The 18,276-nt window shown below is 41.8% G+C and overlaps 1 protein-coding gene across 1 annotated transcript in view; it reads right to left on the bottom strand.

The window, feature by feature from the left end:
- The window catches only part of plekha7b (pleckstrin homology domain containing, family A member 7b), a 72,378-nt gene that overhangs the window by 26,052 nt on the left and 28,050 nt on the right, over positions 1–18,276 (bottom strand). Inside the window, exons 4-8 of the mRNA XM_083969255.1 lie at positions 12,364–12,447; positions 6,432–6,576; positions 5,159–5,263; positions 4,452–4,524; positions 3,815–3,915 (exon numbers count right to left, since the gene is read on the bottom strand). Of these exons, the coding sequence (XP_083825381.1) occupies positions 3,815–3,915; positions 4,452–4,524; positions 5,159–5,263; positions 6,432–6,576; positions 12,364–12,447 (508 nt within the window). The remainder of the gene's footprint in view (positions 1–3,814; positions 3,916–4,451; positions 4,525–5,158; positions 5,264–6,431; positions 6,577–12,363; positions 12,448–18,276) is intronic.

Below are 18,276 nucleotides of genomic sequence, written 5' to 3'. Positions count from 1 at the left end.
GGACATTGTGCTGTTTCTGGTGAGGGGAAGAAAAAAAAAGAAAGAAGGTATAACCCAGGTTACATTGATTTCATAAACGTTTAGCACACAGACGTTAGACAGCGACAATGGAAACAGCCATATACATATAGAAGCAAGGGAAAGTCAATTACCTGTCACCTCTTCAGGCAGGATACTTTCACACACATTCACACACACAAAAGTACACATCATGAATATTAGCGTTTTTTACGTGGTGGAGTAAATCTGTCCAAATGACTTCATTGTACAGTGTGGAAACCAAATCCTCCAAACACAAAACTCCATCCAGTTCTGATGCAGACGACTGGCTACACCACAATAATCTGCAGGATATGTCACACGGATCTATACAATATACACTGAAAAACATTTTTTGTCTAGGATGCAAGTTATTACAATAAAATGAAACTCATGAACAGACTTCAGGAAGATCCATGACTCAGGACCAACTTTGTTATATACAGTCCTGCTGACTATGGAAACTATTTGCTAAATAAAAAACAAGCTAAAACTGCACAAAAACTATCCATAATAATAGATGCTCCTCTCAGTTATTATGAAATATAATCCTGTTATGTTCATTAGCCGGTCACAGCGTGTTGCCGCTTATGTCACAGCTGGACACAGGATCTGTGGTTATGACCTGTGAGCTCTGCAATTACTTAGGTACTTGCTTTCCAAAATAGCTCCTTACTCACTCCTTTTATTTACATATTTTGAGTGTGACTGCAAAGTGAGTAATAATAATCAATCCACTGAAAATCCTCCTTCAACTTTTAAGAAACATGTAACAAGCCGAACTCTGTGGAGCAAACTCAAAAACACTCCTGCTTCAGAACAGATGTAGAGAAACAAGTTAAGTTGGTTGATATTGTATCTTCAGTTGCAAAACAATATAAAAAATAATAAATGTACAGCAGGGGGCAAATTGTTCATGTTAGCAAAACATCTTAAGAAATGCAAATGAAATCAGAGAAGAGAGTAGGAATAATGGCTACGACGCTGTCGTCCCACCTCTGTCTCCTGTGATGAGAAGGTGATAAGTGACGATGAGACAAATACCAGAGCCACAGAGGATGTGTTATTATGAAACGTTTTTTTGTTGTTTTTTTTCTCACGCTGAGGTCCAGCACATTGGATTTGAACTGAAATAATGACTTTGAGGTTAAAGTGCAGACGCCCACCTCTGGTTTAACAGTCACAGTGGGGGAGCAGTGAAGGGAGAGGTTGTTTTCCTCTTGCATTGTCCAAAAAATCTGGCAACTATGAAAACAATTTCATGTTTGTTGAAAAATCCAATTTGCCGGAGTACGACGCAAAACAGCAGTAACAAACGAGGCAGAAGTGCTGCCGTCTTAATACTCACAGTGAAGTTACTATTAATGTTTGATAACAAAAGCCTCGTCCTGTTTCCCCCCCCCCAACACATTCAAATTCAAATTGTTTACTATCGGCACTCCTACACGCTCTGGCATTGTCCGCAGATGAGTGTTGCTGTAGTCATGTCGGTACATGATGGGACTTTGATACACATTTAGTAATGCGCATTCAGCAGCTAGTAGCATGATATGAAACAAAATGAGCTGAGGATGGCGGTCCACTGATGAGGCTAAAGTGAAATCAAATACCTATTCATGCAAGACAGGAAGTCTGTGTGATTCAGGATGGCCGCCCGCAGAGAACAGTACTCACTCCGCCCGCGCGCACACACACCAGGTCACAATGGGAGGCAATTTGACCAACAGGGAATGAGAGAAACACAGTGAGATGAGCAAAAAAAAAAAATACGAGAACAGAAACCAACAGGAAGTTACAGCAGATCAGTGCTGAGTCAATAAGAAAGAACAGAAACGTCCTCGGGGAGTCGTCACAGAAGCAGGAATGAGTAACATCATAAAGAACAGCAGCATCATACAGGAAGTGTTTTTTGACACATCACAGCGCGGCCTGTACTCCTTACAGGAAGTTAAAAAAACAACAACAAAGCCTTATAATAATGTAAATATTTCAGAAAATGACTGCACTGATATATATATACTATATATATATTTTCCACTCAGACGCTGCTTCTAAAATTGGTTTTTCACAATCTCCAGTCAATTATTTCAACTCATTAGTTCGAGCCGACGCGAGCTGTAGCCGGAAATTCACTGTACATGTCGGTGGCTCTAATAGTCTGGAACATCCCATTGTTGAACAACAGCAGACATCTACTGAGCAGTTGTCATGCTTACTTAGCAGTAACTGAAAATTTTCCAAAGCACCTCAGATGCATGTAATGAAATCTCCTGCTGTTTAATGCATGATGGCTCAGGGAGAGGGAGGCAGGGGGATGAGGATCCACTAAATACCGCGTGGTACGGCAAGAGCCCGGGCTCGTTTCACCAAACCTTACATATAGTCCCTGGCAGGCAGTGGGAGGAGGCTGAATGTATAATTAATATTCCCAGCAGAACAATTATCATACAAAATCCATTGTATGTAGTGTGATCTTTACAGCACGGGGGGATATATATACCACACAAGCACACGCATTCATATTCACACCCATACAAACAGAATCTAAGAACAAAAAAAGCCCAAGTACAAAGGAGCTGAAAGGATTGCAACAGAATGCCCTGAAGCTGCAGCGATGCATCAAACATTCAGGCACTATTGTTATTTGCAACAAGCTCTGTGTTTCCACTGAGGAGGAGCTGGATGATGTTAGCCCTCTTGCTCTAGAGGTAAGACATAAATCCCTTTGCTGTCCTCTGGCAGAATTCACAGAAGGAGAAGAAGAAGAAGAAATAAAGACTCTGCTGCATGCAAGGAAAAGTTCTGCTGCCCACTTTCAAGTAAAGAATGACACTATTACCAAATACTGTCTGGCTGTAGGTCTTATAAAGACATTGTGTGCCATTCAAAAGTCTGTGAAAAGACCAAAGCTACAGAGTTCACTGCTGCAGCCTCCTCAGTGCACTGGTGGTTTGTTTCTGCCCTCCCTCTCAACAGTTGAATAAAGTCAGACCCTGAAGTCTGCTTCACTTGAAATACATATGCTAATGTGAGCTGATCGTGTCTTTTAGAAAGTGTGAGATGAATATATAAACTGGTTTGTACTCTAGCCATCCGCTGCCACGCTCACCACTGGGTTTATGTTAATAAAGGTCAAAGACCAGAAGGTCACAAGTTCCTCCAGAATCTGCAAAACCGTGCTTCAGAAAAAAAATCTACCTACTTTAAATCTATTACCTGAGTTACATACAAAACTGCAATGCCTTTGCACAAAAAATGTGAACATGGCTTGACATTGTAAGTAAGAATGTAAAACAAAATCCGTTTCAAATCAGACAACAAAACAAAAAATTTCCCCAAACTTCATTTAAAAGTCTGTTTTTCTACAAAACCCTTTTTTCAATATTTGATAAACAAGCAAGCAAAGAAGTGAAGAACAATAAGACAATGACCTGATTCCAACTTTCCATTACTGACTGATTTGATGCCACAAATGCATTTTATTTCTACTCAAGTTCAGTATCTTGCACCTAATAATAGATCATAAGCTGTCCTCAAAACAGAAACAAATACAAAGGAGATGTGAAGACGCAGTTTTGGACGACAGGGAGTCGTCAGTCAGCCTTCCTGTGTTACTGCGACTACACCGGGGGAGGGGGCAGTACTGTATGTGAGTATGTACGTATCATATCCAACAGTGATGTCAGTGTAAGTAGTGAATATGTTTTGCTGACCACACATGGACATGATTCATTGTATCAGTCATTTATCTGACTCAGTGCCACTCCAGTGTTACCTTGAAGGCGTATTTGCGGTTTATGTGGTCATCAGGCTCAACTGGTGCGATGACATAACTGGGCAGAGGGATGCTACCGAGCACCGTCTCCTCTCGGCTGTCTGTGAAGCAAGGACACACACACACACAGGCAATAAACACACATGCAGAACGTTGTTACAAGCATCCAAAACAACAATCTCTAACTCTGCCAAGACTTTTTTTTTTTTACGATGTTTACAAGTGACTTCAGATTTATGAACAGCAGGGAGATCAGTGAGACATAATTCATGGGCGACTCTTGTCAGGATGGGGCCATGTGGCGGCGTGTGGCACGAGGTGGCATGTGGTTTATCTATTATTCAGCGTGATTAATGCGGGTAGAGGAGGTAGATGCTATAGCAACGCAAGCAGAGATTATATCCCATAATAAAACACTCAAGTTAATGAGGAAGGAGAGAGCGAGAGGAGGAGAAAGCCAGGGAGAGTTAGAGACAGCAGTAGATGTCACACGTCTAATTACAGGCTGTTATTAATCAAGACATATATCTTCCTGCAGAGAAGATCACTAAAGGTTTGTGTTTCTAATTTCACAATCAAACCCCCTTTTAATTTTGGTCTGTTAAACCCTGGCCAAGTGCCCCTTTCACAGACTCACCTTTGTAGTAAAACAAGCAGTAGTCTGACAAAACAAACCACTTCCTTTTCCACAGTCGCATACCAGAGCTGTCCTGGAGGTAAAGGGGAAAACACAACACACAGCGTATTTACGGATCCTCCTCACAGGAACACAATTTAATTCACTTTTTAATTAAAAAAAAGAGTAGTTTGGGAATAGAGCAGAGACCAGACGGGGAGAAACGGCTCTATGCATATCACTGGAGCTATAATTTCATTTCATTTTCTTCCCCTTTTCTTTTCTTTACATTTAACTCAGTGCTGTAGGTCTCCACCTCTGGGTCCAGTCTGGGCTTTTTATATCCTAATACGTATGAAGACTGTGTGCTCACATAAGCCATTTAAGTCCAGATTCACTGCAAGGTCATTCTGAACATTTGTTTTTACTGTCACATAAAAAGATAGATTATAGGTAAAAGCTTCAACACAGAGATATTAATGTAAATTGATGTGTTGTGTGTATCTTCAGCTCACACAGATGTACCTGTTGTTATATCTCACCTGCTGCAGGAAGGATAAACTGCGAATATGTGACTGACAATTCAGATGTGACAGATTGGAGGCTGTGTTTACATTTTTAAAATCTGTAAAACTGCAGATCCTCTTATTTTCAAGCAGGACACAGAGATTGTTTGGCCTTTTCTTTTATAATTTGTCTAAATAGAGCAATGGGGCAGAGGAACTCACCTGTTTGTAGAGCCAGCCTCTCACCACCACTGGGATGTTGAGGTTTCTTTTAATAGCATGATCTCTTTTGCCAAAACTGTGTACTTTCCCCGTAACTCTGGAGCCCTGCAGAAAAGGGAAAAAAGCATGGAGTTGATTATATGGTAGCTGGTAGATGTAAATCAGTTTACTTAACTCACCTGAGGGAACATGCAGTCATTATTAAAAGTGAGTAGCATTATACTGACCATCCACAGCTCAAACTACTGTATAACACTGCATATTTAGTCACGAGAGAAACAGTCTTTAAAAGGAGTAAAATCACATTTTTTCCCGTGAACTTCCTTCTTTTAACACCCATAATGAGAAAAGGAAATACCAACTGGCTGTTCCTGTGCATGTGTGCATCCATTTATAATCAGGCATATTTTTAGACAAGGATATCTCAGGCTACATCGTCTCTGTGACAATGAAATCTCACTTTCTATCAGGTTTACTTTCTGCACAGAAACACTCAGGGTTGTCAGGCAGAGCGGGTTAAAGTTAAGACAAAATATGCATAAGCAAATCCTTATACAAAGACACACATGAGACACAATCATTGTTGTTTTAATTACAAAAAATGAAAAATATTAGCAGTAACTACATAGTAAGATTAGTAAATAAAACACATGAACAAAAAAAAAATCAAAACACAAACTAATTAAAAGAATTTTTGCTAAAAAAAAAAAGTGAGCTGCCTTTCAGTGGCTGGTGGAGCTACAATTAGACATTTTAGACTGTTCTGTGCTTTTGTGGCGTGTCCCACATTCAGTGAGAAAACATTGCACCATTTGCACCAAAAAAAAAAAGAAATTTCCATGATCGCTGTGGAAACAACGGCAAGAATGTGAGAAAGATGCATCCACCCATGTCCAGTCCCACAGGATGTGTGTTTAAGTCTTACTAAGCTTGGAAAAAATAGCAGTTTATTGCTCTCTGCAGCCATTAATCACAATGAGATAATGTCTCCGAGAGTTGATTAAACCAATCTATCAACATGAGTATTAACAAACGTCCAGAAAAGGATTCACTAAGCCAAAAGAAGTGCTCGGTGGATTATAATAGATATCAAAAAAAAAAATTAATATGATATCATACAAAACTATCTTAGGATTTGTTTTCTCTTTCTTTTTTTGATTGAATGGTTGATTTTCAAAGTTTATGTTCTCCAGATGAAAATAAATATACGCAAGCAAAACATACTCTACATAACAGGGCTGGGCTCTCAGAGGACACAAACACTGATACTCACTTTTGACCCTGAGGTGGTGTCTGGTGCTGTTGGGGTCACTGCCTTGGCGGACCCTGTGACCATGCTGGGGGATCTCTGGTGGGCAGCTGACTTGGACATACGGGACTCTATCCTACGGTTGAGAAGGCAGCGCAGAAGAGGATCACTGACAAAGACAGGATGAGAAGCATGGGATAGTGATGAGTCTCGGACAAACAACCACAGACAACGCAGTGTGACAGTGAGAGCGCAGCCCAGTGCTGAGCTTTCAGATATGAAGGATGTGACTATTTCCTGACACCGCCACGCGACCCGTTAACAGCCAATGGCTTTGCAGCTGAGGTGTTAGGAGTGGGAGACTTGTGGTCCAAACACGGCGGTGACACTTGGTCTGACACTCACCCTGGGACAGGCATCTTATACACACCCAGATAACAGCGCAAAACAAAACAAAAGGAGAACAGAGGCTTCTAGGTTGCTGATCTCACACACACATATATTATTATATTTATAGATATACATGTATCATCGTTTGACAGCTTATTAGGCTATACTTTAAAAGTGTTTAGGGTGCTGAAGTCAGCATCGATGGTGGTATAATTTGAAAGTCTCATGCTGCAAAAACTGTGCTGCTTCAGCTACTCTGTCCACTTTTAAAGTACAAACAGAACGTCAATAAAAACAACAATAATCCAGTGCTTTATCTCTGTTCTATCATTAAAGGGATAGTTCAACATTTTGGCAAATTGGGCCATTGCCATAATCCCTATAGTCACAGCAGTAGGTTCGTTACCTTTAATTGTCGGTGCAAGCTATTTCTAGAACGGCGGAGCAGAGCCGCGAGCTGCTCAGAGCTATGCTACGGAGGCTAATGGGATTTCTTGGTTTCCCTCATCAAACTCATCAAATACTCAATCCAACAACTCCAAAACACTCTGGTGGACAAGTTGTGACCTGCACATTCACCACGCTATGAGATCCCATCCAAATCCCATTAGCCTCCGTAGCGTAGCTCTGAGCAGCTCGCGGCTCTGCACCACCGTTTTAAAATTAGCTTGCACTGACAATTAAAGGTAACGAACCTACTGCTATGACTATAGGGATTATGGCAATGGGCCAATTTGCCAAAATGTTGAACTATCCCTTTAACTACGGTATTCACTCATTTTAGGAAAAAATAAAGTTAGTATTTCCTAAATTAGTGAGGAGGGGAGATAACAAATGAGGTCTTGGGTCATTCATTGTCAGTGTCATTGCTACAGTTCAGTTGCAGTGCATTGAGCTCTCAGGGCCACAATAATGTAATGATAAAGTATACTAGCTGCAGTGATTGTCTCTTTATGTGATGTTACTGCATCCTTTTTCATGTGTTGCATCACTTCTTCTACGGGACAAACAAGTTAATCTGAGGACAGTTTAAACCTGGGGAACGGCACAATGTGACAGTGGGGCAGCCGTATGATTCGATTTAATAATCACTGACAACATCCCAAAGCGTCATGTCACTGTTCAAACATTACAGATGCCTCAAGGTGAATTGAGCACAAACACATTTAGTGGTAGGGGTTGCAGTTTGAATAATAACAACATTTCTTTAGCATTTGTTGTTATAATGCGTCAAGTATTTTCACTCCAGTTTATTCATCACCTTGTTTTCACTGCCGTCATTTCTTCCAGGCTGCTGCAACTTTCGATTTGTTCTGTGCTCAAAGGGAGATGCATCAGTGATAATGGGAGAACTGGAGCCAGCATGGATCAATTTGATTTAAAAGGCTCCCAAAAGCATTGGTAATTTTACTTTCGGATCATTAAGTAGAAGCAGTTTCAAGAGATCTTTAATCCTGTGACGTCACATTGTGTAAGTGAATCGTTAGGGTGATGAGAGTGACGCCGTCTCTGTCTGGTGTGTCCCTCCTCATCCATTGACTTTAGTCGGGACAGATCCATAGACTGCTATTGGGTTGTTTAAAGGAGACATATTATGCCCCCTTTTCCATAAATTAAAATAGTTCCCAGGTGTCTTAAAGACATGTCTGTGTCATGCTTTGGTCAAAATACCCCCGAGGATCAAACATCACAGCTCTTTTCATCCTATCAAATCAGCCCTGTTCATAACGGCTGATTTCAGTGCCTGTCCCTTTAAATGCAAATGAACCACTGCTTGCCCCGCCCCTTCTACTGGCCCCAGGGAGGGGTGGCATTATGCAAATTTGAAACCTAATTACATCACTGGAAGACAACTGAGGGAGCAGCTCGTAAAACCACATGGATTTCAACCTAGGGAGCCTGCACATTACAGATCTTTTTTGTCAATTCTCACATTTTGGGGGCCGGAAGGCAAGACAAACATCCACATATATGTTAAAGAGCCTTCAAAAAGTGATATTTCCATAATATGTCCCCTTTAAGCCACACTCTACTCCTAATCTCTGTGCCACAGCTGAAACTGAGGTTGATAAATCGGCTAATAATGTTATCACAGTTGTGTCATCCTGTTTTAATGATGACACATCCACTGCTGCTTCATCTTCATGTTCCTACCTGACACTGGTGGAACTTCACAGTTTCGAGAATCTGTAGCCCAACTTCAAGATTTCACAAGTGTCCAGAGATGCTCCACAGCACCACATGTACGTAGACTACGACTGTGTCTAAAGCAATCTGTGTATTCACCTCTGAGCTGACATTAAAGCACAATATTCTTAGTAAACTCTAGCAGCCAGGGAGGAAGGGAGGCTGTCTCTGTGATGCCAAACAGTCAAGTAATGTTTACCTTCACTTTCAATAATCATTCGTCTGACTGCGTTTTATAATGAGCTGTAGCAGCATGACTTGCATTAATTATTACATCTTCTATCCTCCATCCATTTGTATTCCTTCTCACAGGCCTAGAAAATCATTTGTGCTGCATCTTGAGAAGGTAGAAGTTGGGCAACTTTTAAGAACTAGTCCGCAGCCTTATATAGCCTTCGATCGTGCTTGCGTAACTCGGTTTAAAACAACTTGTCTCAGTATTTGGCTGAACTTACAGTTGGAAACAAAGTGTGACCTGTCCCTTACCTGACCCTTGCCCTCTGCATTGTTGTGCACACGGGTTAAAGAGCAGCACAGAACCTTTTTATTTTTTCCTGTTTTGTGCGCTGGACTACACCGAGGCTAAAGAAAAAAGCTGATAAACTAAAGATGTGTGTGAGAAACCAAAGTAAAAAAAGAAAAAAAGGCTACTGCGACACAAGTGAAGAGAGAGAGTGAGATAACAGTGGAACAAAACGTAGTATCTGCACTCACAGCGTGGACTGCGGCCATCATTTTTACAGGATGCGTCTGTCGTGTGAAGGGTACTCTGCTGTTTTATGTGAAGCTTTCATACTGTTTACCACGTCTGTCACTGGAACAGTCCTCACAGCAGATTTGTTGTGGCATGTGGAAGAGAGGGGCGATATTTCACATCACATCGTGCGAGAAGGTGGAAAGACTCTGAGCTCCATCTCATCCTGCTTCTCTTGCTGTGACGGAAACGAGGGCATATTTGACTCTTGACTTTTTTTCTTTTTGATTCCTATCAGGCAGCAGGTCCACATGAGGAGATTTGACAAATTGATCATGTGTGATAATCTATAACAAAGTCAAAGCCTTCAGGGCTGCAGAGCAAAAGGCTGGATCGACCTCTCCACAGGGAAGGGCCTCCTCTTTTTCTCATGTATCCTTTATCTGATGCAGGTCTCCAGGAAGCACACTGAGACCCTCCTTCACTTGGAAGAGAGTAGGAATAGGAAGTAACTCACTTCCTATTCAGATTTCATTATGCACAGAATGAAGACTATAACCTCACGGCGTCGGTGAACAGGAGCGTTTGGCAGCTGCAGTGAGGTCGTGGTGAGGTCGCGTCTGCGTTGCGCCCATTAAAAAGTAGAAACTGCATCCCAGCTGTTACACACAACGCTGAAGCCCTCAACGGGATTTTAGTGAGGAAGGTGGAAAAGAGAGGCTTCAAATGGGGAGATGAGATTTCTGTGCGAACTAAGGAGTTTGTGCTCGTGGGCTCTTGTGCTAAATGAGCTCATTTAAATTAGAAAATCTACAAGTTTCATGTCTCTTCACTTTTAGATTTAGTTTTTAATGATCAACCTACAACTAAGCATGAATCTATCGGTAAAAGCAACTCAGTTTTTAAAATTGAAAAAATAAATCTTCTGCTATGTGTTTTGTTTACTGTGTCACTAAGAACAAAGAGTGGAGCTCAAATGAAATACATTTGTATTACGTTCAGATAAAAAAAAATGAATGGATGTGTTTTCTACAGCACTGGAAAAGCTGAGTATTAAGATTTTTAGAGTGGCTGCCTTTTACAAGGCTGCTTGTCATGTGAGGAGGTGATAAACAGGTGAAGGTTTTGATTAAGACATAAAAAAACAAGCTTCAGAGAGTGTAATATTATTTTTTTTACAGGTTTCACAAAGGCTGCTCTGTTTCCCGGTGGGTGCTGCAGTCCAGCTGGCTGAGCTTATTTCAATAACAGGACAGAGAGGTGACACCAGTTTGTCTTCCTTTGGTACATATCTGCCTTGGCCATTGTACAGTACAGGACTCTTTATTGATTTCGGTAGCAGTGTCTTTGCTGTAAGTACAAAGCTGCTCTTTGCTGTCAACCTGCTCAGCTAACACAGACAGTGGCTCCAGTATGAAAGAGTTTCTTTCTTTCTAAAAATGGGGACAATTAAGATAAAACTTTTACAGTTACAGTCTGTTCCATGACTGAGTGTCTTAACCTTGTCAAGTTCTTGAGGGAGGGGCAAAGAACTGATGCTATTCTTACTATAATAAGCTTAAAGAGATTAGGAGCAGCATTTCAAAGAACCAGAGTCATTCTGTTAATGTTTAAAATATGCGAGTGAGGCAACCGTAGCTTAAAGCCCCTTGATGGTATACAAATCCTTGGCTCAACGGGCCTGAGCAAGGATTAATGGGGAGTTTCAGGAAATGAGTGACAGAGGAGGATGCAGATGAATCACGATCAGCTTTTGCATTGCTTTAACAAAACAGTTTTTAATTGGCGTGGCTGCAGAGGTCGTCAGCCGACACGCTTCTGCCTACAGTGGGATCTCTGTCACGCGTGGTCATCTTACACCCGGCAGCTTAAATACGATCACACACCTGCCGCCTGTCATTGTGTGACTCTCACACGCAGGGGGTCAAACAATGACATGAAACAGGGACAAGTATCCATACCAATGCCATACCAATATTACACTGTAATAAATAAAAACAAGGCAATGTTGCTATTCTAGCACTGCACTCAAAGTTTCAGTCACATATCTGTATATATTACAATATATCAAAGCGGTGTCCTTCTTAAAGAAAACTTAATTTGCACCGATAGTCCTTGGGAAAACTCTATCAGAGTTGAAGTAGTCAGGTTTCTGCTTTTATGACTTCAGCTACATTGAGAGAAATAGCTCAGATGGACCATTATTTTTACGACAAAGCCTGCATTAACAAAGCTCGGCTGATTGATGGGACAGATTCATGACTGCTGACGTGTTATGAATGTAGTGAAAATCACATGTGCCTGTCAACTGTGTCATTACCATAAATTCTTATTAAGGCAGTCGTTTAAAGAATAGAGCTGAAGACCCTCCAGGATTCACATCCAGCAGCATGTGAGGACAGTCAGCTATAAATACCATGATAGAAATGAATACATCCAGTTTGAATTAATAAAACACACTGTCCATCCTTCTGTGGCTATAACTGCAACTCAGTTTTTCCCCAGTCTGTGTTGCTGCAGAATAGAAAACTCCCAACCACAGCCCCCCTATCGTGAATTGCTCCACCAGGGAGGATGATAGACTACTTTCCAGTCTATTTCTGGGCTCCAGCGGCGTGACCTTGAACTGCCCTGTGGATATATTCATGGATGCATCATTACCAAGGAGAGAAGAGACCCACTCACCTGTCTTGTAGTGTGTATTCGGTGTTTTCGGGAGAAATCTGTCCGGTCACAGGATGCCGAAACGACGTAGCCCTCAGGTTGTGGCTGCAGGACAGAGGGGAGAGACAGGAGTGAGGACAACAGCAGAGGAGGAAACTAAATAAGTACCAAATCATTAATCATACTCCTGTCTGATCAGGTCGTCCTGCAGCTTCATCTGAGCTCACAATAATGATGCCTCAGTCGGTTGGTAGGGCTATGCTACAGCTAGGTCAGGACTCAGGAAGCACAGCTCATATTCTTTTACACGAAATGTAGGGCTCAGCACTCTGCCTCAGCCGGCTCACCAGGCTTTATTGATTTCAATTAGATGGGGCCATTCATTGCTTTAACTAGAGCATAAACGCATGTTAGTGTCACAGGATAGAATAAGAAACAGACAAGTGGCTAAAGCTGCTGGCGTTGAGAGGGCTGACATATTACTCTATGACTCAATTTGTATTTGTTACTGTGTATTTGCATATGACTAGGCAAGGACAAGGACAAGGCATGTATAACAAAATCCCTGCAAAGATTAAGTTGAATATCTGATGGAAATATAATATTGTCTAAATCTAGTATGTTACTAGACAAGCCAGGCTGTCAAATGTGTTGGTAGCTCAACAGCCCTGAGGAAACCTTTAATTTGATACTTGCTCATGGTAAACTTCCTTCTCATACTGTCCTTTGTTGCTGCCTCATAAATTATAAATTCAAATTCCATTTCTCATCAGTAAAGTATTTACCTGCATGAAAGGTTAAGCTTCAATCTTTCAGTGTCTTTGTTTGGTTCTCTGTTTAATTTAGTTTCTCTCACTAATTTACACTGATTCTCACCTCTGCAGAGGGCCAGCAAGATGTAGCCTAGGATTAGTCACCCATAATGGTGCCCTCCACTGTCCCATCAAAATGCAACATATCCCTTGAGATGCTGCTGCTTTCTAATCCTTGGAGCATCATTTTAATCTTATTTTGTAGAAGTTTTAATCTGTGATCCCTAGAAATCTTACACAACATAATGTGGATAATATATCAAATATAAATCTTCCAGCACTGGGAGCTCCATTGCTATAACTAATATCTAGCAGCAAATGCTTGTCTGCACTCTCTGCTCAGGTGCAGCTTGTGAGGAGACAGATATTTGTCATAGTTTGAGATCAACAGATAGAAAGTGCAGAGGTCTTTGTCCTATTGAGGTTGGCTGAAAAACCCACTCTCTTATCTTCTCTTCTCACCACCACACAGTCTATTACAGTGGAAAAAAACCGTAACACATTTTTTTTTCCTGAGAGGCTGGAAAATTCTGTTCTCTCACTTGCAGTAGAAAATTCTGTTAACACTGCTGTGCAGAGGCTTAATGCTCATGCTGCTTTTTTAATACACATACACACAGCAGCACAGACAAACCAAACCAATAGCTGAGATAAATCTGTTTGCACTATCCTCATTTACAGTGTACCGTGGGTAAATACATACGGTACAACCATGTATCTAGCAGTAGAGGGGGGGGGGGGGGGGGGGGGGCGGGTCTGCTGAGGGACAGCTGTTAAGTTTCAGGGATACAAACAGAAAGTGGTGCCTCACTGCATCATCATGCAGCAAAGGGAGGGGAAACACAGTGAGCAGGGTGGAAAGATTTACGAGTTGACATTTCGGAAAGGGTTCAGAGGGCAGTTTGTGCAGGAATGATGCTGAGAGTTTCTGCCTACACAACCAGACATCAAATATAAACAACACATGGAACCGACACATACAGTCGTGTAAAAACTGCTCTTGATCACACATACATTTACAAACATACATAATACACACACATACTGTACATATTCACACACACACACACACAAGGCGCCTTGGCCAAGCTTGTTCCTGGTAACAGCTCATAATTTGCTGAGCTGCACTGGGCAAACACTGCACCAGCTTCCCCCTGTTAATTAGGAATCTGCATTCTTTGAGGCTTTTGTTTTAGCCGCATTATTTCTGAACTATTTGTCACGGAATTTGCAGCATCCCCAGTTAGTGTGGAAACGCTGCAGCACAGCGGGTCTATTTGTTTGCAGGAAACTATAGCGCCCATTAATGCCTGTGACAACAGTGTCCCAAAGGGGAGGAAATGAATTCGTGCTGCAGATGAGTTTGCACAGTGTCTTACCTTCAAGACTTTACAGAGGAGAAACAGTTCTGTTGTCAGTGAAAGTCACACAGTTCCCGCAAGTTGATGTCACAAATAGGATTCTGTCTAATAACCCTGGATCAGCATTTAGTCATATCCAAATCTGCCCTGTTCATCTATATGTTGCACATTAATTTTAATGCAAACAGAATCACTCACATGTGGTCAAACCAACAACTTGTGTTCGTCAGTTCAAAAACATAATGAGGACATGGTAATAAAACATGCATAGTAATAAGCATTAAACTTTCACTAATCTAAACCCCTAAAATGAAATTACCAGACATTTAGTTTCTGTTTGACATTCAACTTCTTGTTTCTTTTGGAAATAATAAAAATAGGTGATAAAAATAAAGTCAAGGTGATGTTACCAATGCAAAATAGCTGGATACATGCGACTCCATTTTCTACTCAAGCTGTAGATAGTATAAAAGTATCAAGTGTTGTGTGTTCAGTGTTTATTGGTGGCATAAGTATTAACATTAATAATTCAACACAGTGTCTCCACCCCGTAGAGAGATATTTTGTGTCACACAGTACAACACTCGTGCTGAGAGAAGTTCTGTTCTGTTCTCAGATCAGGGGTTCAGGAAGAACAGTATCAGTCGGGTCAAGGAGAGTTTCTGCTTCCATCGAGCCAGATAAAGAAGAGAAGGAATGTACAGTAGAAGTGTTACCACAATGTAAACAAGAAGACCGAGTTCAATCCAAGCTGAGTAACGTGCTGGCTCTCAGCCAACAACCACCATATATGAAGTAAAAGCACAATTTCTGCGACCGCAATTTATCTTAATGGCAGGAAGTTTAAAGCAGCAGCCAAGGTGGGGGGGGGGGGGGTTCTATAAACTGGGCAGAGTTTAATATAAAGTAGGCAAACTGAACAGTGAATTGGGATTAACCTGGGAGGGAAATGGCAACCTGCACTGCAGCTGAAACAATGAGAACATGCTCTCTCTCCCTCCCTACCTCTCCCTCTCTCTCTCTCTCAATGCTGCAACATCAGCCCTGGCATGCTGTACTATTTTTTAAAGCAAAACAAGAGGCTCAGGATAATCCCAACACATGGGCTGAATCTTGGCAGCAGGGGCAACAGGGGGCAAGGCTCTGTGGTTTGAACACCTCTCTTTCTCTTTCTCTTTCTCACGCCAATACAGGCTCCGAACTGCTCCACAACACACATCAAAGACAGGACTCACGCCATCTGCTCACACCCTCAACTTCTGTGTCTATCCCTGAGAAAATAACTCCCATCAGGAGAAAAGTAAACTCTCAACAAAAAAAAAACCGAAGACTCGCTACTTGCACAGATCTCTGGAGTTTCTTCTGTTTGCTACTCACTGTGCTGCTGTATCATGCGCCCCGTAGAGACAGAGTGAGTCTCACCTGCTGTGAGAAAGTGAATCATCGTGAAATCAGCTGCTATAGACTCGCTGTGGTGCTGCTGCAGGTCACGGAAATCCTCTCTGCATTATCTGGAGCAGGTGGGAGATACAGAGAGAGAGATACAGAGAGAGAGAAAGAGAGATAGAGAGTGGGGGTCTCTCGTATAGCAGCTGGCATCCGCAAAGAGCAGAGTAAAGTGGAGCCAGCAGGATGAGAGCAGGAGGGGGAGCTCTTTATCTCTGCTTTCTCCTGCTCAAGCTGCTGTCTGAGAGTTTCACCCCACACTTGCTGAGTGGATAGTGGAGATCTAACTCCCTCCCATCAGGGGAACACCTCAGTTTGCTTATCAGATCCTCCTCCCTTTCCATTTTCCATTCTTCTCTCTCTCTCATACAGTACCTATCTTTTCCCAGAATACAATAAGCTGAACATCATCTCCTTGAATAAAATAATACGTTACATAGCTGCCATTCAAGGGGAACTGCTATTATCAGAAAATCTCAAAAAGGATCTATTTCACATAGTTAAATCTTCGACAGGCCACTGGCTCTGGGGTTTGCTACTTCACGGTCAATCCTATAATGAAACTTCCATATTTCAGATGTATTTTAGTTAGTGTTTGTCACACTGGTATGCCCCTGGTCACCTCTGAGTGGCAGCATTGCAACTAAAGTAATGAAGACATTTTTTGCGTTTCTCCAATCAGTACCACAACCTCCCTGCACCGGCCACGCAGGTCATCCACAGCCGACAACACTGATTAGTTGCTCTGTGCACGATTTTCAAGTTCACGTGGGCAGTGGAGTCTCTTTAGCACACACACACACACACACACGCACCTGCAGCATGAACACTGGCCTTTGCCGAACATCTGCTCTGCTGTGAGTGGATTGGCTTCGACAGGGGCTTGACAGTGTTCATACTCAACACATGTCAGTGTTTAGACCAGGATTCAGAAACATATCACCTCATTAGACTCAAAAGGTTCAAAATACTTAAAATAAATAACCTCCTGAACTTCCTGAGCCACTTCAAGGGCACTTCAGGGTCACTGGTGTCCACTTTTTGAAGCACTGGTTTTACAGTAATATTGGCCTGTGACCTGTACTAAGAGGGAATTGAAACTAATCCAGAGGAATGCAGAGAATGAGAGCAGGTGCTATGCGGTAAATACTGGAGCTAAAACAGCAGCAACTTCACAGCTTTGAGTTTGCTTCTTCACCCTTAACTTTTGTCACATTTATTTCACTTTAGAGGCAGTTTAATTCAATAAATAAGTCCCAACCCACAGAGAGTACGGAGCCAGGGGCTCTCGTGGCAAGCAATTACTTTCAGCGCTGTCAACACACACAAGGAGAGTCTCTTGTCTCTCTCCATGAGGTCTCCATAATGAGCGTTACAGCATCACCGTGTTTTCTGGAAACTCAAGAAGTAGGAAGAAATCTGGGCGTTAAGAGAGCGCGACTGGGAGGGACATTTATTTCTGTAGGTTTCGTGCTACCTCTGTGTCATACCACATTTAGACAACGTTACACGAATCATTAAAGTAACTGCAGGACAAAATAATTAATGCTATTTTAAAAAGTACAGCTGAAAATGTAGGTTGAATGTTTGTTTGAATTTTTTTTTTTATCTTATTTTTAATATCAATATAAAAGGAGCCAATGTGAGCTAACGTTAGCATTAATGGCTGTTAACTTAAAGGTCAAGAGGAACTAGAGGTCGACCGATAGTGGATTTTTAAATTCCGATATAATAACGATAGTTTGGAGCAGGAAAAAGCCGATAGCCGATTAATCGGCCGATACCCCCCCCCCCCCAAAAAAAAAAAAAGATATATTCATTTTTTATTATTATTATTATTATTTTTTTTTTTAAATAATAACATATAGCTATTAGCTAGTGTAAAACTAAAGGATGTGGGACACTGAATCATCCCTGGACCCTGTGAGTGACGAACAGCCGAACTCCATATGTAAACATGTTTGTTTACATCAGAACAGCTGTAGTGAGGACGTGACGCTGCAGGAGAGGAGACTGTAACTAAACAGGACGTTAGCTCGTGGTGTGGTTACGCCGTACATTAACAGGTGACTGTTTCACTACAATTAGCCTACTGTGTGGAAAACCCATAGACTGTAAAAAAGAAAAACCACCACACTGTAATGATCGTGATCGAGTTGGACGAGTGTGTTTGGAGCTGACGGGAGGAGAGAAAAAAGAGAGCGAGACGCACGTAGCGGCCGTGATATGACGACCCCGTCCCCGCTGAGGAGGAACTCTGCTGTTATGGAACAGGACCTAAACCAAGTCGAGTAGAGCCCATAGAGCCCAACTTT

The sequence above is a fragment of the Trachurus trachurus genome (assembly GCF_905171665.1).
Source record: "Trachurus trachurus genome assembly, chromosome: 3".
In the NCBI taxonomy this organism is placed as follows: Eukaryota; Metazoa; Chordata; class Actinopteri; order Carangiformes; family Carangidae; genus Trachurus; species Trachurus trachurus.
Note: the sequence above shows the minus strand (reverse complement) of the source record. Positions and strands in the feature narration are given on the sequence as shown.